A 22,588-nucleotide genomic window follows, 5' to 3' on the forward strand; every position below is an offset into this window, starting at 1 on the left:
AAGCCACACAAGGTCTAACAAAAAGCTGCATGCAGGGTGAAATTTTCAAAGCTAAGGGATTTGGATACCTGTTCCAGTAATTAAGCAGTGTCAATAAAAATAATGCCTAGCTCTTATACAGAGCTTTTCATCAGTAGATCTCAAAGTGCTTTAGAAATATCAGTATGAGGCACAGAAAGATTTGAAGTGACTTGCCCAAGGTCACTCAGCAGCCTGAAGGTAGAGCTGGAAATAGAACCTAGATCTCCAGAGTCACCATCCAGCGCACTAGCCACTAGACCACATTCCACCTCTACCTGTAAAAAGGCATAAGCCAGGATTGCTTTGGGATCATTTGGCCCATGCCTCTGGCTCTCATAGTCATGGCTTATGCTGAAAAACAGCGATCTCTGATTCCAGGGAGGGGGATTTTAAATGGGGGACTTACCTGTCGGAAGAGCATGACTGAGACTTGCATGGAGACCGTTCACTTCTCTCTCTTGAGCGTTTGGCTCCAGGTACTAGGCAGAATAGAGGTGTGGCTATGGAATATTTACATGACAGCCTACCATGAGCTAGGAGTCCATATTTCCAATAATGAACCAAAGCAATCAAGCTGGTTTTACAGTTAACACTCCCGCAATACTGTAAGATTTAACATTCTATCCTGTGAAGACAACAAAGAGAAAATTAGCTGAAAGCAAGTGCCCCTTCAGAAAAACTCCCAGAGATGCCTGTCTTTCTTTAAAGTGTACACTGATGAAACTGACCTTTACTTTGTACAGGAACATGTGGTAGACAATTCAGCAGGCTGGGGGCTAAATTTTGTCCTCAGATGTGTGAATTCAATGGGAAGCAGTCACAGGAGCACATGAAGGGGCAGGATCTGGCCTATGATCCAGTACTTTGCTTGTGACTCTTTTACGAGTTATACTTTTTCTGAATATCCCTTTATATCTGAAATAAAGTGTGTGTTCATGCAGAACAATTGATTTCTATGAACAATACATTCAAAGAAGTGCAAAATCCATAGGATTGTGTCTTTGGCAGAGATGCGCTATTGCAGGTGGCATCTTCTCCCACACTACATGAGAATCAGTGGCACTACTAAAATCTGATAGCTGCACTAGGCTCCATAGCATAACGTCCTTTGAATGGGGATTTAAATCAGGGTAGCTCCCCTCAAACATCCTTCCACTGTGTACAAATGTGCAGTGTGGCCAACTTTTGTGATTGTTTTTATCATGAGGCTTGTGATACTTGATGTTTTCTTAAAGCTCCAGCCCCTGGATTCATGTGATTGTACGAGAAGCTCAACCTTACTTTTTTTTTAAAAAGTAAGTTTTTAGCTATTGTGGTTACAGAGAAAAACCTGAAAAAATAATCTGGGTTCACCTTAATGGCTAAAAAAACACCAATAAAATGACTCTGAAGTTATTTTATAAAAGTATGATGATTTTTCAAATCAATCTCATTTTTTAGAAATAGTGAATGCAGCCCTGTGCTGTACAGCTCCACGGCCTACAGGGGTTTCACAGAGACAACATGGAACTCGTCACATCTTGCTCTCCCATTCTCTCCCCCTATGCCAGTTCTGCTGCCCTTCAGGCTGCATGTAATCACTGGAAGGAAGGGGCAGGATTTGCCCCATTACAATAGGTGAAATGATACAATTTATTTCTTCTAGTGTTAAAGTGATGGATTTCAGGCCTGATTCTCCAGGATGCTAAGCACCACCTTCACTGTAATGTACCCTCTTCACACTGTGACTTTCCTGGGAGTTGAGGGTCCTCAGCATCTGCAGGATTAGGCCCTGAATGAGATGCAAAGAGGGGAAAGAAATTGAATACATTCCACCAAATAGGTAACCTCCATCCTGCACCAGATTTGTAAGACAATGTTTTTTAATGGATCTCTCAGGAGTTTTTTCTGAAGACTCTGCTGCAACCAGGCTAAGCTAATTTGGAAATAAGCCTTCAAAGGAGGTATTTCCTTAAAGAGGAGTTGGCCAAGATCTTATGGTATGTTTTAATTTCAACTTTGTCGGGTATCTTTTGACGTTCCACTCAACAGTCTCTGATGCTAGAAAATCATCAATGTGGTGCAGCACTGTCTTTTCTCTCTTTAAAACCAGGTAATCTTAAACATCCAGGTTTAATTAAAAAGTCCCTCAGCATTTAAAACTCTATAGAGATCCTAAACAAACTGCCTGCTGATATATGTATGCAGTGTCGTCGTAGCTATGTTGGTCCCAGGACATTAGAGGGACAAGGTGGGTGAGGTAAAATCTTTCATTGGAACAACTTCTGTTGGTGAGAGCAATAAGATTTTTAGCTTACACAGAATTCTTCTTCAGTTACTGATATGTGAGTATTTATATGCTACAGGTATGCATTAATACTTACAACAGGCAGTATCTGTATAAATGTACATCGGAGTAGATACCAAAATATTAATTATGACCCTGTTAAAATAATTGATGATATGGCATAAGTCAGTCATGAAATAACCTATCAAATGAAATATTATTAGAGTCAGAGAGCTAATAATCTCCCATAAACCCTGGGAATTTTATGCAAAGGAGCTATTATTTTAAATTAATTTTTCATCATCTTTTGCCATCTTTTTATTTCATAAGCGAGAAATCCATTAAAAAGCTTGCCAAAAATTATATGGAATGTTTAGTTATCTAGCGCTGAGACTTTCACACCATGGGAGCATCTTGATGTCACTTTTCCTTTTTTCCCCAGGGACATAATGCTCAAATATTATTTCTATATTTCAATAAGACTTAGAAGGACACTTGTAATGTTCACATTTATTTTGTGTTATATTTAAATGAACCAAAAGGCAACATTGTATAATAATTTTATAAAAGAAAATCATTTGTTACATGTTACATTAAGCAAATGCCCCATTTTTGAAAAAGAAAACCCTATAAACTTTATTGCGGACAGATCCTGCTCACTCTCCTTACTCACATAAGTAATCCAGCTGACTTCAGTGGGACTCTTTTGCCTGAGTAAGAGGAGCAGGATTATCCCCCAGAATGTAATTTTTTACATTACTTGCAGTTTCATTTCATAATGTATATAACAATTCTATTTATAAGGCATAAATATGAAAAACAGCTCAATATGTTCATTGTTGTTTTAATTGAGTAACACTGTCTAGTACACTTTATTCAGTTACACCACGGATTACAATGTACCTATATCTTTAATTAATCATTTTTAATACAAAAGTCTATCATATAGTATACAGTATATACTAGTGTGGTAACTGGTTCACAAGATTGACCACAATATTCTTGCAAGTCAGTATGGTCAAAATTTCATCTAATGTATAGTCTCTGTGTAGGACTGTATGGATCCACCTGTCATGAATTGCTGTACTTACAGACTCAGATGCTGGGTAAAACATGTCAGGGCACATTGCATTATGTTAACTATTTTAAGACAACAGCTCTTAGCCAGATTTGTAACAGTGCTGGTAATACTGTTACAAATGCTGTGGTTTCTAAATTATCACTTTTTATAATGTGAATCTCTAAAGTTTAGATACCACCCAATGAAAAATGCAGCCCTCTGTTACCACACTGTCTCCATCTCTGCAACATCTTAGTCCAAGGAGAAAGCTTGATATTCGAAAAGGGCCCAAACCAGAAAATTTGGATCATGATCTGCACTCCTGCAAAATTCAGGGTTGCGCAGATCCAAGATTAAGATTAGGGGCTGATCTTTATAAGACATACATGGATGTGATATCCAATCATATTAAGAAGTTAGTTGGGTTTTTTTGCTGAAAGATCTATGGTGACTGATGTCTATTAACCATAAATAAAGCATAGTGCATGAATAGTTCTCCAACGAGGGGGAGGAACTGATGCAAATTTAAAATGGTCATAAATCTTCCCTTGCCACTCACCTTTTCATTCACTTTTTTTCAACCACCAAAGGCAAAAAGTGAGGGAGTGGCACACCTGAAATACCCACTGGTTGTGAGCAATGTGAGTTTCGAACATCTGCATAACCAGGTTGGGAACTGCTTCTAAATAAATCAAAGTAACCTATTTATGGGTGGACATTAAGAAAAATTTCCTTTTTTAAAAATAGGAAGGGCAAGATCATGTTATTTCCTGAAAAGAGCTTTTAAAATTTCTTATTTATTCCTATCTGACTCAAGAGAAATATTGTACAGCTATTTGTTTTCTTTAGGCATGGGTTAAATAGGCTACTTAGGTCATAATTTGAGTTATCCCTTTACCTGTAGCCCAGATTCAGGTTAAAACATTAAATCAATGTTTCTGGCAGGAGATGCTGACCGAGTAGACTGCTTGCTGTACAATAGAGTCTCAATGTTATTCTTTAAGTTCATTATTAATAGTGAAGCTAAGTACCCCTATGTAGACTGTATTGCATTAATAGCAAGTTTCCGCTAGTGCTGAAAAACTGTGCCCTTAATATAAGTGCTCAGTCGTCTGCTATTTGGTAAGCACTCAAAACCGTAAAGAAGGCGTGTTGAAAATAATCCACATTGGTTACCTACTATGCTGTGATTTATGTTATGGATTAAAAATATCAAAATTAAACAATTCTATTAATCTACATTCTAAAAGGCACAAAGACTTGTGACAAAATTAGAACTGTTCAGATTACATTCACAAGAACCGCAACAGAGCAATAGGTGTCACTTGGATTTGCCAGTTCAGTTGGCTGGAAGAAGTGAAATCAAGACATTTGCATTGTCTGTGGAGGTAAAGAATACCCTTTTGCCAGGGAGTATTTGCCAACTCTTCACAAGTGTTATTCCAATGTAAGCCCCTGTTGATTGCTTTAAAACATAATCTTTTTGGTCTGCAGCACATGGCACTTCACCTAAGTACTCAGTGATAATAAAACGGGTCTCAGGGCAAGATCACGTAATAAAAAGCCCTCATTGAATTTGAACAAAGGAATGAGCTGCTTTCATGATCACACAATCTGTTTTCAATCAAATGATCAAGGAATACATGAATACTACAAAACAAATAAAATACATTCATAGTTTTTCACATTATAGAGAGCTTTAATATTGCCCTTGGCTCCCTAATGAAATGCATATAGAACATTCCCCTCTATACAGTGCAACTGCCAAGTATCCATATCTTCATTAAATGCCACATGGCTGAGACAACTTTCCTCTTTTGCCTGGATCCTCATCAATTTCCAATCTTGTAAAATGGTATATTGATTCTTTAGGGGGGGAAAAAACTCACTATTAAAATTTGAAATGAGTTACCATAACTCTGCCAGGTGTTTTGTTATTTAAAAGAATACTCTTCAAAAACGTATCTTTGTCTTTTACACTATTCACCAGATATCTCAGCACATTCTTCCCCAGCAAATTGTTACAATTTTGCCACAAGGTGTTTAAAATACAGAATGAGATATCTGGAATGTACATACACAGTTGGAATTCACGGAGCTGTCCACAGATTCATGATTTCATAGTACAAATGGGAACTACAATGACCAGGATAACTGTACAAGCTGCAGCTGCAATCAGAGCAGCTATCTTGCAGACTTTTGCTCTTCTGAACTCAGCTTCTTTGCGTTTTAATAAGGAATCATAGCCTGGAGTATAAATGTCTTCCATCCAGTATTCTAAGTTGTTTGGATTTAAAGATTCTTGAGTCTAAAAGTCAAAAGGAAAAAAAATTAATTCTCTGGCTCTGTCAAAATAATTCAGGCAGGACTGAAGCTTTCCAAAGTTGGTTATGTGTCTACTGTAGAGATAAAGTCAGGTTAATGCTGCTGTCTCAATGTCACAAACTTTCCTTCTGCCAACTTCATGAACTCACTGAAACAGATGACAACATATTGCCAAGTCAGAACAACACCCCATGGCTCCAAAGTCTCTCTTGTGTATTACTGGGTTCCTGGAAACTTTGTTGGGTGTAAGTAAAACCTCTTCAATCCATTGAATAAGGGAGGCGGTCGTTAGTCCATTATCATTTGTGAGATTATTAAAACCCACTTGACGGGAAAACTTTTCTTAACAGGCTCATAAACTCAATTTTACAAAGATAACCATAACCTCATTGCTAGGACCTGCATGACAAGAGAGATCTCCTCATCTTTCTCATACAATTTCTTGCATGGCTATTCTCTAGCGATGAATAGTGCATTGTACATAATGGTGCAAGTAAGGTAGGAGTTTTTGTGCATGTTTATGTTAAGATCTCACATTTTTCTCTTCTTCTTTAAAGCCCAATGATCCCCTTTACAGGTAGAAACCCACAGGATGTACCAAACATGTGAACCTTCGGAACCATGGCCAAGCGCAGTCAGACCACTAGGACAGGGCTTCTCAAACAGGGGTCTCCGCTTCTGTAGGGAAAGCCCCTGGCGGGCCGGGCTGGTGTGTTTACCTGCCCCGTCCACAGATCTGGCCGATCGCAGCTCCCACTGGCTGCGGATCGCTGCTCCAGGCCGATGGGAGCTCCTGGAAGTGGCGCGGGCCGAGGGACATATTGGCCGCCGCTTCCAGCAGCTCCCATTGACCTGGAGCTCTGCCAATGGGAGCAGCAATCAGACAGACCTGTGGACGGGGCAGGTAAACACACCAGCCCAGCCTGCCAGGGGTTTTCTCTACAGAATCGGCGACCCCTGTTTGAGAAACCCTGCACTTGGAGAACTCAGAGCATCTCCACAAAAGGTGAGCCTCTTTCATGCGATTTTTCAGGCCCCTCCCCCAACCATGACTGTACATTTGGCTTAGGGGCCATGCTGCCATTAGCCCTCCAGTTCACAGATGCAGACTGCTTCCCCGTTGCAAGATCTGAATATTTAACACTGCAACTATCAGGAGAAATTTGAAACAAGTACCATGGGTTTTTCCATGTGATCATGCAGGGCAAAGTGGCTACTTCCCAGCTTCTACCTTTTCTGCCCAGCTACATCCTCCAAAATTATGTAAACACACAACTATACTGGTGCTCACTATGAGTTTCCACATGCTTGGTAGTGAGGGGAGGAAAGTGGCCATGAAGCATACATTCTACTTCCATGTATCATACCCTCATATTCAGAATTTCACCATCAACATGCATGGATGCCTTTTTGTGCCCCAGTATTTGATCCTTCGGGCACAACCTGAATGTTTCACTGGCAGTAATATACAGTGTTGATTGCTCATGTTTTAATGGTTTGATTTCCATTATGCTTCACACTATTCTAATAGTACATTTAAAAACTAATAGACTTTGCCATTGAACCATTCAGGGTATGTCTACACTGCAGTTAGACAATTGTAGCGAGCCCATGCCAGCAGATTTGGGCTCGGGGGGCTTGGGCTTCAGGGCTGTTTTATTGCAATGGAGACTTCCAAGCTTGGGCTGCAGGTTTTCATTTGCAGTGGAAACATACTCACAGTTTCTTCTAAATGCAATATGATTAAATGAAAAGATGTGAGCTAGAGTTGGCTGAAAAACAGAAAACAATTTTATGAAAAATTGCAAAATTCCAGAGGGGTTTCCATTTTGCAAGGTTCAACACGGAACAATGTTTGGTGTTTATTAAGATATATAATTTTTTTCATACATATGTATATGAACAAATCTGAATTTTCTTTTTTCCCCTTCCTCTCCTTTTTGCTAATGAGTGCAATAAAATGTGTCATGTCCAGGTTTCTTGGTGGTGTGTGGGGGGGGCACCTACTTTGTCACTTTTTTCTTTCTGCCACACTGTAACTTTTTCCAAAGTTGAGGAAGTTTTGAAAAGTTACAAAGCGGCAAAAGGAAAAAGTGGGCAAAGTCGTAGACATCATTCCTTCTGTAACGCTCAACCGCAAAAAGGAATAAAGGAAAAAAGGGCTGGAAATAGAAAACAAAACAAATTTCAATATTTGAAATTTAAAACTATTTTGCTGAAAAATTGAACATTTTTTAAAAAATGAAAGATTTTTGCAAAAGTTTTAAGTTTTGAAAAAGGCCTCTTTTGTTGATTGATAAACAAATAAATAATGCTTTACAAATTTCTAGTGAGATCGTCGTGTTATAGCTGTATCAGGTTTTGTACTCCTGTTCCAAAGCTCATTGAACTTAACAGAAAGACTCCTATGGACTTCAATGGACTTTGGATCAAGCCCTTCATTGGCTAATTCAGGTATTGTAGCTACTGTCTGGAAACTTGCTCCTTCCATTTACTTTATGCACTGAGTTATTTTGGTCTGTGGAAAAAGTGATTTTACAGCTATTATAGCAACACTTAGACAATTAGAATAAAGTAACAGTTAACATTGTTTAATGGAGATCTATCTCCCAATGCCACTCAGCCAAAAATCAGACTATTGGTGTAGTTTGAGTTTGCACATACGTACTGTTTCTCTGCATTGCCTATTCCATTCTTCTGAACATAGAGGATATTGAAAAATAAATGTGACTTGTTCTTTGAAAGCTTCGGAAAGTAGGATTCTTGTACTTTCTGGTTCCTCATAAGAATTGCAGAGCAGTGGGATCTCATGGACACCTAACATATATGTCATATGAGATGTACATATGTTCCTCATTGTAGTTTGAAAACAGTCTTGTGAGTGGGTCACCCAGCTGAGAATATTCACCTAGAGAATGCTGAAGCCTTCATTTTATAAAGGGAAGAGGACTGACAGGTTTATAAAGCTCTGAAAGGCATGTTAAATTAAAACAAAACTGAGCTGTACTTTCAAGGCAACTAGTTTTCAACCTACCAACCTTGATATTGACCTGGTACTGACCTCAGGAGGAAGAAGCATTAGTAAAAAAAAAAAAAAAAAAAGCCCATTACTGTTAATCAGCTCTTTTCCCATTTCATTGCCAGCCATAAGAATGTTCATTAAAGTATAATGTATTTACGTTCAGTTCTAATAAAGTCAGTCACTGGGAAGAAAACACACATCAGTGTGTGTCTGTTTCCAGGTTAAGTTTGTCAGTAAGCTTCATTATAGGGTCTAGACATGGGCTTTGCAGAGCAGACGTAGTAATCTGACAGTTCTTTGGCGGTGGAGGAGCAAGTTGTTGCTATTGCGTCATGGAAACACAAAATATACTGGCTGGTTTCCCTGGTCTGCTAAGATCACTTAAGTAGCCTTAAAATGGCCAGAGATAGCTGATGGAGAACCCTCTTTGCATAGGAGAAACTCTCTGATGGCAGAATCAGGTCCTGTGGCAGCTGACATTGTCCTTTCCTCCCCTAGAACAGGGGAAGGAGGGTTCCTGTCAGGGATATTGTGGAGTGGGAGTGTGGTGCTCGGGACTTCCACTATGCCTGATCCTCTACTAGTGTAAAGTCTGTATGCCACCTTTATGCCAGTGGTGGAAATTCAGTGGTCCCCTGATGCTTTAAATTCCACAAGGGCCAGGCAGCCAAGGATCAGGTAAACACAACCAGCTCCCCATAGCCATCATTCTCCACTACAGCACAACTCAGACACAGCGGAGAATTGGAGCTGTCTAACTCTTGATATCAGATTGCGTAAGGTACATGAAGTGATGCTGGTGGCCCTCTTAACCCTGCAGTGCTCCATATGGGGAAACAATTCATATTTTGGTCTAAAACATGGTTATCCCACATTCTACACTCATGAAATCCAAGTTGATTTCTCATGTAACAGTCTGTCTTGTGTTTTGTCACCAAATGTTAGTCTCTGTGTGACTGCCTTAGCATGGTTTGAATGGCATTTTATACATTTCTCTGTGAAATTAATGGTCAAACATTTTCTTGCTAACTACATTTCAGTCCTTTTTCGCTGGAGGTGGGATCAAAATTTGGATCCAGGTTTAGACTATCCCAAAGTTTGGGTATCCTCAGTTCTATAGTCAGTCTGCTGTGAAGGTAGGGACCATGTGCCATGCAGGTTTGGATTTCAAACACCCCAGAATCTGAGAATGTTTGGATCCATGTTTGGGTTTTGGACCCATGGCCTTCAGTAATTCACCTTGCTCTGTTTGTTGCATGTACACACATGTGGAGTTCATGCTGATAGTTCTCCAGCAAGATCTAGGAAGCAGTTCTTCATGAGACTATTGTTTTCGTATTCACTCCAGAAGCCATAACACAATGTTCAATTTAAAAAGAGTTTTTTAAAAATGTGTTCTGTAATTATTTTTAGTGATTTTCATGCTTGTGAAGAGGGCTAGGCTGACAGCCCTACATGTACATAGAGAATGAGTAATATGCACTGAACAAGTACAGTAGAAGCAGCAGCAGCACCAGCTTCTCTGCCTCACCCAACCTTACTAACACACATCAAAACTGAACTAGAATAACCACCATTTGGGGGATAAATGCTCAGTTCATTCCCTATGTCCATTCATTCCTTAACCCCTCTTGTGAGATGTCTAATGAAGTTCCAGTAGTGGTGGTGGTGGTTTTATAGACCACTGTCTGCTAGGAAATGGACTGAGACCACCAATTATTTCAAAGGTCACAGAACAGTGATAGAACATTAACAGCTGTTCTTCACCACTGGCCTGGGATGGATCTTGAGCCAGCAATCTAAAAGTTGAAAGCTCAGCTTCCTGAGCTGTCCAAATCCCCCATTAAATAAACATTCTGGTAAGCATCCTTCACAATCATGTCACTAAAATGAAACAAATGGGACTCACTTGTAGATCCAAAGCTGCAAGCTTGCCTTTATCTCCTGAGTTCCTGGTATATTCTTCTATGGTCCATGATGGCTGGGCACGTTTAACTTCAGCCAGTTCTGTCAACCTCATGTCTGTGTAGAGTGGGTTGCTTTTCATATGTGACTTGAGTGATGCAGGGTAGGGATGAGGACTAAAGACTTGTTCAATCAAGAAAGCATCTTTTGGTTGTTTAGAGAGTCTATGTGGCTGTGGGATTTCATACTGCCTGTCTGCCTGCAACGAGGTTCAAAAGAGTTTCAGAGAAGAAAGACGACTTGTGGCGATGGGGGGAGTTTAAATATTAGGGGGGGAGATTCTTTTCACATCTACAGTTTGAGACTGCCTAAGCCATGATGATAAACTCACAAACCAGAGCCAAGCTTTCAGCTGGCCTTAATCCAATCTACATCCTTGCTCTCACCAATAGACTGAGATTTTTACAAGCACAAACCTGCATTTGCACTATTGTGGGCACAAAGTTAGAGGTAACCACTGAAAAATTGGTCCTAGTACTGTTACAGGTTAGATAAATCTCTCTGGGATGCTTTTGCTATAGAGAAGACAAGCTGGTTTGGAAAGCCCTTGGACTAGAGGCTGTTTTGAAGTCACACATTTACCGAGGGAACTCTGCTCCCTGCACTGACGCTGAATGGATGGGGAACCATACTTTCTATACACAAACAGTTACCTTTATACCAGACTTTCCACAATGCTGCTCCAGTGTTAGAGATGTTCATTTGATCACATTCTAATTAGTGATCAGGGAATTTCTACAGGTCCAGAGGGTCACACTGGCTCTGATAAACCTATGAAAGTTTGGATGCTTCAAATTACTGAGGGTTCCTCCCCACCGTGTTTCTATAACCTTCCAATAAATCTTTGGCTTCTTCTCTCTCATTTCACACACATCCACTAAACCCCTGGTTCTCCCTTCTCTCCAGGAAGTCTCTGACCCCACATTCCCTCCAAGAACTCCTCCTTCACAGCCCACAGCACACCCTGCAGTATGTTCCTGACTTCTGAAGAAATGTTGCAATACCTAGCAGCCCTGTCTATTGGGCCCTAATATCAGTGAAATACAAATTGCTCAGTATAGGAGCCAAGATTTAAACTGAGCAGCAATCAGAGGGGCTGCTGCAGCAGTGATAGACTTTCCAAAGGTGGGAGTGGTTAGTTGTAGGGAGGGAGGAACCAAGTCCTCCTGGGTAATTGAAAAAGAACTGCAGCAATGTTGCAGTCTAGACAGTGGAGATTAACATACATGTTATGAGAGATGTAAATGACTGTGAAAGTCAGAAGAAAAAGGAAGCATAATAACAGTTTGTATTTTAGTGTACGCAAACTAGGATTTTTTCTTAGAGTCAGAGCAAGTTGTATCTTTTTCTGGTTCTTTTAACTATATAATTTTTGATAGAAGATACCAAAATGGACTTTTTACTATATCCCTTTAAAAAAATAGAGTATTTCAGACGGTCACAATTTTCCTTATGCTCTTTTCACTTATTTAATTATTCCGTGTCCGCATACCGCCAGCGATCATGATATGAATGACATTCTCTCCTGAAACTGTCATTCAAATCTGTCCCTTTCTAAAGAGCGGGTTGCTTTCAGGAACAGCTTGACCATTTCATGCTGTGCTATTGCCAGGAAAGTATAGGCAAGAAATCATTCAATTATGATAACTATGAAGACTAGCATAATACAGTAGGCAGAGTATTACCAAGCCCTGAAGCTTCATATAGCACCAAAGACAGTCATAGCTAGAGTGGTGGTGTTTTTTTTTTAAAGGTTATTATATAAGTTTAAATAGAAGTTACCTCTTTGGATTTCCTGTGCCAGTCCTTATTTTCAACTCCACTTCTGTCTTTCTTCTCCTCTTCTGTCATGCCAACCTGGTTTGTATATGTGATAGCTCTCCAGTCTCGAGGAGAGTTGGAAATACTTGCTATTTTGGATTCAGTGGCGCTGTTTTCCTCAGTCAGTGACCGTGAAGACCTCCTGGTAAATAAACTTTTTTTTAAGGCTTTTACCCGAAGACTTTCGCTGTTACTTCCGCTGGCATCAGAACAGCACCAGTCCGGGTTATTCTCCAACTTGCCTCCATGAGAAGCATTATGACACTGAAATACCCGGGGAGAGGTGCTCTCATCTGACTGAACCTCACTCGTCAGGGAATTAAGATCTATTTGTACATTGACCTTCTCAGGCTGCTGAATTTTTTCATCCAACTTATTTAGTTTTCCCAGGACTTGGGAGATTTCTTCTCTGACACCTGACAGAGATTCTAGTTTCTTTTCTATTTCACCAATCCTGAGAACTAACTTGCAGACACTAGTTTTTAGCTCATCATCTGTATTGTTGATATCTGACCGAACCACTTTATCTAGCTTATTAGTAGAATTCCCATTGGTTATTTTAGTTAAATTGTGTTCAGGAGAGCTTTCACAGTCAGATTTACGTACCTGAGACAGTGACCCAGTGCTGTTGTAACAGGAGGATTGCATAATTCCTGTAGATCCACAGATGCTCATATCGTCCAGAAACCGAAAAATGTCACTGATATCATCACTCACAATTTCAGAGTCATCATCTGATTGCTTTAGAGAATGCCTCTCTCCATACTTAATTTGACTTGGAGCGCACAACTCCTTGCATTTTTTGTGTTCCAACCCTTGCTGCTCTGTTTGTGTGCCAACGCTGGTGGCTTTGTCAATGCCTAGCAGCTGAACAGAAGTGCAGTTAATGCTTTTATCCCTAAACTTTTTGATTGGCTCGTGTTTCTCCATGTCTACGATGGAGGGAATTTCCTTGGGTTTGTGTCCATTTTGTTTCATGGCATAGTTAGCCTGCATAATCGGTGTTTGATCCTTGGGATTGAGATAGGTTTGGTGCCTGTCTGCTGCAGGAAAACTTGGTGACTGGCTGTTTGGACTCTGATATCGCTGCTTCTCTTCAGCTTGCTTCCTACTGAAAAAAGATCTTTCAAAATCAGGTACTTCCTCTGTGTTTAGGCTCCAGCTTTTTGCTGGCCATGCAATTTGTTTACTCGGTTTTCCTGCCCATCTTTTTGTATCTTGGGACCCAAGTACAGTGGTTGGGCCAAAGTATGTAGAAGCTTGAAGATCATCTAAGCTTTCGTGTTTTACTCGTCTTTTGTCTGGTATAGGAGAATAAACTGGGTTCAAGTACTGGCTGCTGTATGGCATTTCAAAACTGTGGTTGAAGAAACCCTGTTTGGAGGTTTCTTTCCTGTTCTGAGGTTCTCTATGTCCATCTTCTGGCTTTTTATTGGGTGGCATTAAATTGGGAGAGATTGTGATAAGATTATGAAAATCTTCCTTGAATATGTTCCTTTTCTGTACACATGATTGCAACACAAACGGCTCATCATTCGAAATAAAAGTCTCTTTTATAGTTGCATTAATAGGCAATGAGTCCTGGTCAGAGATTGATTCATTCTCAATGTTCATTGGGAAGTACGTGCTCTGCATTTCGCAGGGTGGAGAGTTAACAATGGAATAGGATGCTAGTGCCTGCAGCCTATCAAGCGAGGCAGCTCGGCCTTTCATTTCCTTATTAACGCCAAGCAAAAAGTTAGGTTCTGAAGTAGGTACAAATTGTTGACAATCTTTACAATCCACCTTCCTGCATTTGGAAGACCTTCTAACTGAGTAGCCCCTGTTAAACTCTCTGTCTCTCAGCTCGCAATTAGTCACACAGTCCACCACGTTGCAAATTTCTGTGTCAGATCTGCAGGACTCAACTGATTCTTTCTTCGTCATTTTTTGTCGTGCAACAGGGAGTTTTTCCTTGGCCACTCCCCCGTTCATTTGTATGAGATTGAATATCGTTACTATATCTGCTGCAACCATGATTTTCTTTGATTGCTGATTGTTTACAGTGCATCTCATTTTGTCTTTGAACAAAGTTGCTGGGAAATTAGGATCCAGGCAAGCCGTGTAAAAGAGCACACTTCTGAGCTTGGCCAGCTGGGACAAATCAAACCTTGCACACAGTGACTTGCAGAGATCCTGATAAGAAACTGTGTTTTGTTTGGTATCCAACTCTTCCAGAATCTTCACCAGGAAGAGCGAGGATTCCTGGCTGGTCTCCATGCTTGATGCGTGCTAAGTTTTCCTGTTTAGCCTGAAAACGGTACTCCAGTTCTGCAGTTCACACAACAGCAAACAAAAAAGATTGTAAATCACCTTTAAATCGAATCCAGGACATTCTTTCAACCCCACATAGAATTTGACTAACCAGTCATACAAATTTAGGGCTAGGTTGTGCAACCTGTCCTCATGTTGGTGAGTACTTACGCACACACACATACACACACACACACAAAGGGTGAAATCCTGGCCCCATAGAAGTAAATGGGAGGTTTGCCATTGAAGTCAGTGGGACCAGGATTTCACCCAAAGACTCTCATTTACATCAATGGGTTTGCTCATGTGTGAGCAGTCGCCAACATGAGTAAGGGTTGCACAATCTATCCCTAAAATATCAACACAAGCTATACAGAGATGAAAGAACTGCTGACATAAAATCCTAACATACTTGCTAATGGACTTTCTCAAAATGGCTTATGACTCTGTAAGAGGATGTTGAAATGTCCAGATGTGGCTTCAATTCCAGTACTTCACTCTTAAACCAAAAAGCAGCCACCACATTACATGAAGCACTGATATTTCCACATCTGATTGCCAGAGACACTCAGGAAGACTCAGGTAAACAAGCTATGTTGGGAGGAGTTAGCTGAGTAGTCTACTTGAGCAAATAATTCCTGTCATTGAATTGTGTATTTTTTTATCAGCTCTTTTGGTGCTTTGCAGAAATGGGTTTTCCTAATTTTGAGACTCAAGGACTATGAGCTTAAGATAACTTGTAATTCTAGGAGAAGCTCGCTTCAGGAATAAAATGTGAAATAACGTTAGAAAGGGGAAGAAATAGTTTAAAAATATATTCCCACTAGATCTTGAAACCCATCCAGGAAATGAGAGATGGCTGACTGCCAATCAGCTTAGATTTGAAGAATGGGCTATTTCAAGGGCAGAGAATGTCCTCTACCATGACATACTACCAGAGAAACATGGAGAATGGAGCCCCATTTGCCATCCATAAATGGCAGGAGAATAGTGGAAATGGACGCTTATATGGATAACCAGAATAACCAGACTTGTAGTACATAAAATTAACAAGCATGCTGGAAGGGATATAAAGCCTTGTGCTTTCAGGTCCTAAGCCAATTTCTAACTCTTAGGGATTAGGAGGAGATCTTCATGGGGGGCAGATTATTCCACATCTGCCTACTCTTTGGTTTCTTGCACCTTCATCTGAATATTTTGTACTGGCATACTGGACTAGGTGGACCATGGATGGGTCTGATCCACTCTGGTAATTTCTGTGTTTGGTCACAATCTTTGTATTATTCTTCTTTACAGAAATGGCAAAAATCCTTCCCCCAAGTGCTGTAGTATCTCTCCATTCTCTCTCCTCTCTAGACCAGCCCTTAAAACTATTCTCCCTGTCATATAAACTGCTGTGTATCTACCCAAATGGCAAAGCTATGAAGTCAGGTTTGTGGTATTTTTCTTTTAAATCATCTATAAGAAAGTCATTTCCCAGTCAGAAATGTTTTAACTTTTGAGTGCTGCTCTAGAACATGGGATTCCTTTTCAGTGCTTTGTAGCCTTTCATCTTGAACTGATATTACACACGAGTGATCCACTGTCAGCATCAGAAACCAGCATATGTCAGCACCAGTAGCAAATGCCACAGCAGCATCTTCCAAAGGAAGAATGTAGGTTGCCTTTATGAATCGAGTCTACATTCAGACTTGCTTGTTGATTTAAGATGCACCTTCCAGCTGGTCCCATATGCTAGAAATTGGGCAGCTGCAGTACATGCCGGCAGTCCTACTGAACACAAACCCTACTTTCAGAGACCAACAGACCTGGGGATTCTCCTGGGCTCCAAGTGTTTGTATGTTTTGCTTTTAAGAGCTAGGTGGCAAGAGAGCAGTGCTGAAAGTAACACTTCAGATCTGCGCCACAAATGAAGTGTGTGTAGGCATACCTGTACTAGCTTTCATTTAGCAGATGTGGGTAACAATGGTAGTGAGGAAGCAGCAGTATGGGCTTCACCATGGCCTAGCTATCTATCCCACAAGCCTGCCAGGGACACTAGGTATGTACTCAGGTCGCTGGCCCATGCTCGGGTCCCTACTGGCACTTTGTTACCATGCTAGCTAGATTAAAGCTACAATGACACATTCATTTGGGGTGTAGACATACCCTTTGGGCTACAGAAGAATGGGTACGTCCCTTTTCTCTTCACTAGTGTGTGCTCCATGGCACAACCTCTTCATCAACACTTCTTTGTAGTCCTCTGATGGGTCACCATTTGAAAATGAGACTTCCATGAAGTGCTGGGCCCAAATAATTCTAACTGCCAGCAAAAATACAACATACTTGGAGTGTTTACTTCACATGTAACAGTTCGGGGGGAGCTGGGGTGGAGAGGGGAATGTAATCCCCAGTGGAAAGCTGCCACTTTAAGAGGCCATGGGGATAGTCAAATATGGCCACAGTGGTCTGCCAGCCCTGCCAAAAGACTTGAAATGTGCTGTTTTCACCACCAACATACAAAAGGCCAGAAAAGGCAAAAACTTGCCTTCAGTAAGTCTTCACAGCTTCTCTCAAGCCCTCATGTGGAAATACATTTTCACATTTATATACACAGAATACCCCCTGTTATGCCACTGCCTTCTTTCCATACAGGCCCCTGCTACAGGCTTATTTGCTTCCCAATGCGTGCAAACAGTGAGTCATCAATGGCAAGTTGCTTGAAAGTCTCATTCCATTCACTCCTTTAGTTCTGAATACATTCTGTGTACTCTGTCTTGAGGAATAAAGTATTCAGTGTAGCGACTGGCTATATTTTGTGTTGTGGGCTACACAGCACAAAAGTGGCACTTACCTTGGTTCTAGTCTAATAATAGTTATTGGTTTCCTCTGTCCAGATGACCAAAGCCAAAATTTGGCTCCCAAACCATCCTTCTGCATATAAGCGGAGACAGTGTGTCCTAGTGGATAGAACATCTGACTGGGACCCAGGACACACCTGTTCTATTTCCAGCTGTGCTGTTGGGTGATGTTGGGCAAGTCACTTTACCCCTCTGTGGTTCAGTTTCCACATCTGTAAAACTGAAGTAATGATGGTGGCCTCATCTGTAAAATGCTTTGGGATCTACTGACAAAAACTGCTATAAGTATTATATTAATAAAATCAAAGTTTGGCCTGATTTTCATACTTCCACTGAGTTCACTGGGAGGTCTCTGTTCAACACCTCTGATGATCAGAATATTGTTTTTTTTAGGGGGTTGGTACAGATTAAGGAGCTTAGCTTTAGACATTCAAGTAATAACATTCTGGTGTAAAAGACAGGGTGCAAAATCTGACTGAGGCTTTCCATAAATGTGCACTGCCTAGGAGCTAGAATACGTTCTCCTTTGCCTGTTCTCCGTGCAGTCATATGAATGGCCTTCTGGTGTGTGTGTAACAGAGCTGCATTGCGATGGCTCATCTGGTGTTAATTTGGGTAAACTGTTTGTCTTGTGTAGTGATCCTCATAATATACAGACTTCATCGGAGGTATTAAAATGAGTACAGAATTTGTGAGCTTGTGCCAGAAGAATGTTATCAGTACAGTCATCCTCGCTAGAAAGACCATGCACTGGCAGATTCTGACAATGAAAATAATGTTTCAAGTCCCGTGTAAAATAGCATATGCTGTGCCCATTTTTCACATTGTTTGAGATAATAAAACCAGGCAAAAGAATCTGGGCATAAACCACATCTTTTATTTGGTGTTCACACGTTTTAACTGCATGTTAGCTAATGTGTGGTCTCTGTCAAGGCAAAACCCACCAGTAACTGCCCGTAGCCCCCAAGACAGATGCTTTCTGGAATGACACCCAGTAAGCTGTCAAATCCAAGTAACCAAGCATTTGTCCGCATATTGTCTTGGTTGTTCGTTCATTCATTCTGTCTCAAGGAAGGATGTGGAAAACAATTGTATAATGTGTATATGTTTATGTGTGTGTGTGTGTAGTATAACTGTATAAGGTACATTTACATGCAGCAATGTAAAGGATCCAAAATATGGATAAGAAGATATCTTAAACTAGTGCACAAGGGTTATAGATCAGTTGAATCCTCTCTGGTGAATCTATGTGTATGGTGGATCAGAGAGGTAGATGGTTTTTGTAGCTTGTTTTTTGCCATATGGCCTCTGACCAAATGAGCTACTTAAAATTTAATCTTTTATGACTTGATTATATTAACACTGGGAGGGTCACTTTGACCTAGAGAGCTTTCTCTCCTAAGAGCTGGTTTTCTCAACTCTAATAGCACAACTATACCGTCACATAGATACATATAGTATCATATGGCACCGCTGGTTGATGGGGGCTGAGTCTCAATGTGTTCAAATGAGCTACAAGCTTACCACAGATCAATCCTTTCTTACCCTACCTAAAGTAACACTGAACATTTCTCCCATGTTAAGGTGAGAAAAATTTTAACCCATTGTTGAAGAAGCAGTCCTGGAGTATTAACTTTCCATTTTCATTCCCAAGACTACTTTCTGTTCTGCAATGGGCATGTTCTGCCTATTTTCTAGTTGTGGTAGGACTTACCTCCTCCATGTGATATCTCTCCTCTGACTTCCTCCCCTTGTGGGAAATCTGTGTACATTGGTCTTTATCCTTCCCCTTGGAGGAACCAGAATATATTTCTCTTCTTCCTCATCTCCCAAATAAGTACTCAGACTCAGATTTTGCTGACTTATCTACACTAGGAATTCAAAATCTCCAACAGATTGTTTTACGAGAACCGCTGCTGCTTCTGCCACTACATTCAGCAGCATCCACATGTGTAAACAAATCTGCCCTCTGTTATGCCTGTAAAAGCCCATGTTCATTGTGTGAGAGCTTTGCTGTGGCAGACGAATCTCACATGTGACTTGACACAGAGTCCCACCACTGTCCTTTCATGAATAATGATCGGATAGGAGGGATCCTTAGCTGAGCCTGAATTATGGTCACTGACTGATAATCCACAGATTCTTCTTCAGCTCTTTCCTTTGTGTTTCTGACATTCGCTCTGCCCCTTTCCCACTATCCACAGCAGGTGCAGCTAATACACAGATTCAGTTGCTACAGTCATCATTTCCCTCTGCCTTTGATTTGCTGATAGAAAAACAGCCCTCTCTGCTTTTTTATAGTGACTAATGGGCAACCCTATAATACTACTGCAGAGGTGATAGATCGATAGAGAGATAGACAGAGCTATATTCACATAAATTCACACACGTTGAGCTAGTTACTTCAGTGCTGAAGAACATTAATTCAGCTCCCCCACCCCCCTCCCACTATGCTGTTTCACTATTAATCTGAACTCATAAATCTTCAGTTTGTCCGACTGGTGCCAGATATAACCCACACTGACAACCCCCTCACACAGAATGTTGAAATGGACTGTAGTTTTCTTCCTCTCTTGTGCTCTCAAACCCATCTTCATGTCACAGCATTCAGAAACCTCACACACAAAGCATCTCAAGCTGCTCTTTTTGGCTCCTACCCCACCCGCTCTCAGGATCTGGTACTCTGGAAACAATGCCTTATTGCCTCACTCTTCGGCTCTTTTGTAGCCCAGTCCATGCTATTCGTAGTTGCTCCTTTCTTCCACCCCCTCACAAGCCCAAGTCCTGCTCACAACCAGCCTCTGACACATTGGTCTCTTTAGACTGTCACCTTGTGATTTCAGCGGCTGTGGTGACTCCCACCCTCCCCGGCAGGTATGAAATTCTATGCTGGCAGTGTGTCTCAGCAGAGCGATTTTTTATTCACTCCTCAAGAATCTAAGTGTGAATGCCATAGAGCCTGGGGCTTTTTCACTAGCTCTGGCTAAGGACTTTCTGTAATTCTGCATATTCTGCATAAAATAAAGCATGCTTTGTGCTCTGTGATACATAGAGCGTCCTCTCTACGAATCTAAGCTGGGGTTGCTATTGTTTTGGGTTTTTAGATGGGCTTGGAAAGAAGTTGCCTTTTCTTGGCTCTTGTGTATGAAACAAGCTTTATAAAGTACTCCATTTACAAACCCGGCTGCCCAAAGAAAGCAAGATGTGCTGTTTTATGGATGTTGTACACTCGGCAGTCAGTCAACAACTCCCACAAAATTCAGCACCTACTGAAATCCACCAGTGCATAAATTTAAATTTGAACTTCCAAATAAAGCCAGCATTTTCTCATGGCTGTGTCACAGCTCAAGTTGAACAACGTTTGCCATTTGATACAGGATTTTCCTTACACAATAATGCTCAGATTCACACTTTCATTATTGAGTTATGTAACTGAAACCCTGCATTCAGATCCTCAGTGTGACATGGAAAAGTGCAAGTTATTATTCTAAAACTGGAATGAATTACTTGATTTATTACTGCATCACTTCTGGTGGTTATTATTCAGCAATCATTGGCAGCATACACACATGGAATTTCTGTCCTGTCAATAACATATTAGAACTTCTCCAAGTTAATTTTTGCCCCCCTGGTGATTTGCACATAACAAGGCATCCTTGCAAACTGTGACAGACACTGAAAAGCGAATCGAGTTAAAAACGAGCCCCAAAATATTTCACCCCGTCTCTGGGCAGCCTGGGTTTTGCTTTTCCATTTTGCAAGGCACAGAGCTAACAGAGCCGACTTTGCACAAATTGGTTTGCAGATCCAGTGATCTCTGCTCCTCTAGCCAGGGGACTAGTTGTTATCATCCCTTCACCTTCCCCCACCCCCAAGCCCCCATTATTTCCAATCCTGCTGAATTCCCTGGGGCTAGGTACACTGGCACCTGGGAAAAGGCAAAGTGATTGGAACGTTATTCCTTCCATTTCTCGGTAGCCTGATTTGTGCGGGAGTCGAAGTGGCGCTGTCCCCAAAGTCACCGGATGAGTTTCAACATTCCGACTCTCCCTTTCCCCTACAAGGCTGCAAAGGGAAATGATGCCTGAAATGCTCCAGGAAGACTGCAGCGCTTGTTACTTAGCCTTGGGGCTTCGTGTGCTATTGACCCCAAGCAGGGGAACAGGAGGGGGAGGGGGGTCAAGGTATTCCCTGGGGATTATCCCCCCTGAAACCCTCACCCCCACTTGAAAACATCTCCCCTGGCCCTGCCCCCAAGAAAAGAGAGCTGGCTACGTTCCTATGAGCTGGAAATAGCAGGGACCAGCCTGGCTGTGCAACGGGGTGCCATTTGGGGGAGGGGGTGCTCAGCCTTTAGACCCCCTTTTTTTTTCTTTACTGGTAAGTCCCTCTCTCCTTAATCCCCTGCAAATAAACCCTCTTCTCTCGCCTGGCAGCACGTCCCACAGCGCCCAGGACTCCAGACTCGTACCTGCTTTGCCGAGCAACAGCCCCGGCCGGCCGGCGCATCGCTTACCTTGAAGTTGCCACCTGTCTTTTGTTTGTGTGTGTGTGTTTTCCGCTTCATGTCAGGCTTGCCTGCTGCAGCAGAGACTTTCCAGCAGGGAGGAGGAGGAACAGCTTTAGCTGGAAGCCACCGCAGGGTCCCATGGAGCCAGGCTGAGATTGCAAAAAGGGCAGCAGGTTGGCACTGGGGGGCGGCTGCACTGGCCAAGCGCCCCCCCCACGCTGCACAGCATTCCACTGCAGGCAGCTCCTGCCGCTGCTGCTGCTCCTGCCGCTGCCTTTGTGTGGAAGACGTCAGCGGCTCAGGACCTTCCTCAGCTTGGAGGGCCCGGGAGCCGAAGCATCGCAGGCAGAGCAAGGAGGGAGGACGCAGCCCGCTTCCTCCTCCAGCTCCCAGAGCTCAGCCGGGCAAGCGGGGCTGGGCTGGGGCAGAAATCCGTTGCAAAGGAAGCGCCGGGCTGAGTTTGAAC

The 22,588-nt window shown here is 41.7% G+C and overlaps 1 protein-coding gene across 1 annotated transcript; it reads right to left on the reverse strand.

The window, feature by feature from the left end:
- Positions 1 to 2,880: 2,880 nt before the first annotated feature.
- MINAR1 (membrane integral NOTCH2 associated receptor 1) lies at positions 2,881 to 22,331 on the reverse strand. Its single transcript, XM_032806529.1, has 4 exons — positions 22,129 to 22,331; positions 12,442 to 14,790; positions 10,604 to 10,858; positions 2,881 to 5,655 (listed from the first exon to the last, which is right to left on the reverse strand). Exons 2-4 carry the CDS (start codon positions 14,737 to 14,739, stop codon positions 5,458 to 5,460), a joined length of 2,751 nt encoding a protein of 916 aa, XP_032662420.1. The 5' UTR covers positions 14,740 to 14,790; positions 22,129 to 22,331; the 3' UTR covers positions 2,881 to 5,457.
- Between the last annotated feature and the right edge of the window lie 257 nt (positions 22,332 to 22,588).

The sequence above is a fragment of the Chelonoidis abingdonii genome, chromosome 9 (genome assembly GCF_003597395.2).
Source record: "Chelonoidis abingdonii isolate Lonesome George chromosome 9, CheloAbing_2.0, whole genome shotgun sequence".
NCBI classification, from domain to species: Eukaryota; Metazoa; Chordata; order Testudines; family Testudinidae; genus Chelonoidis; species Chelonoidis abingdonii.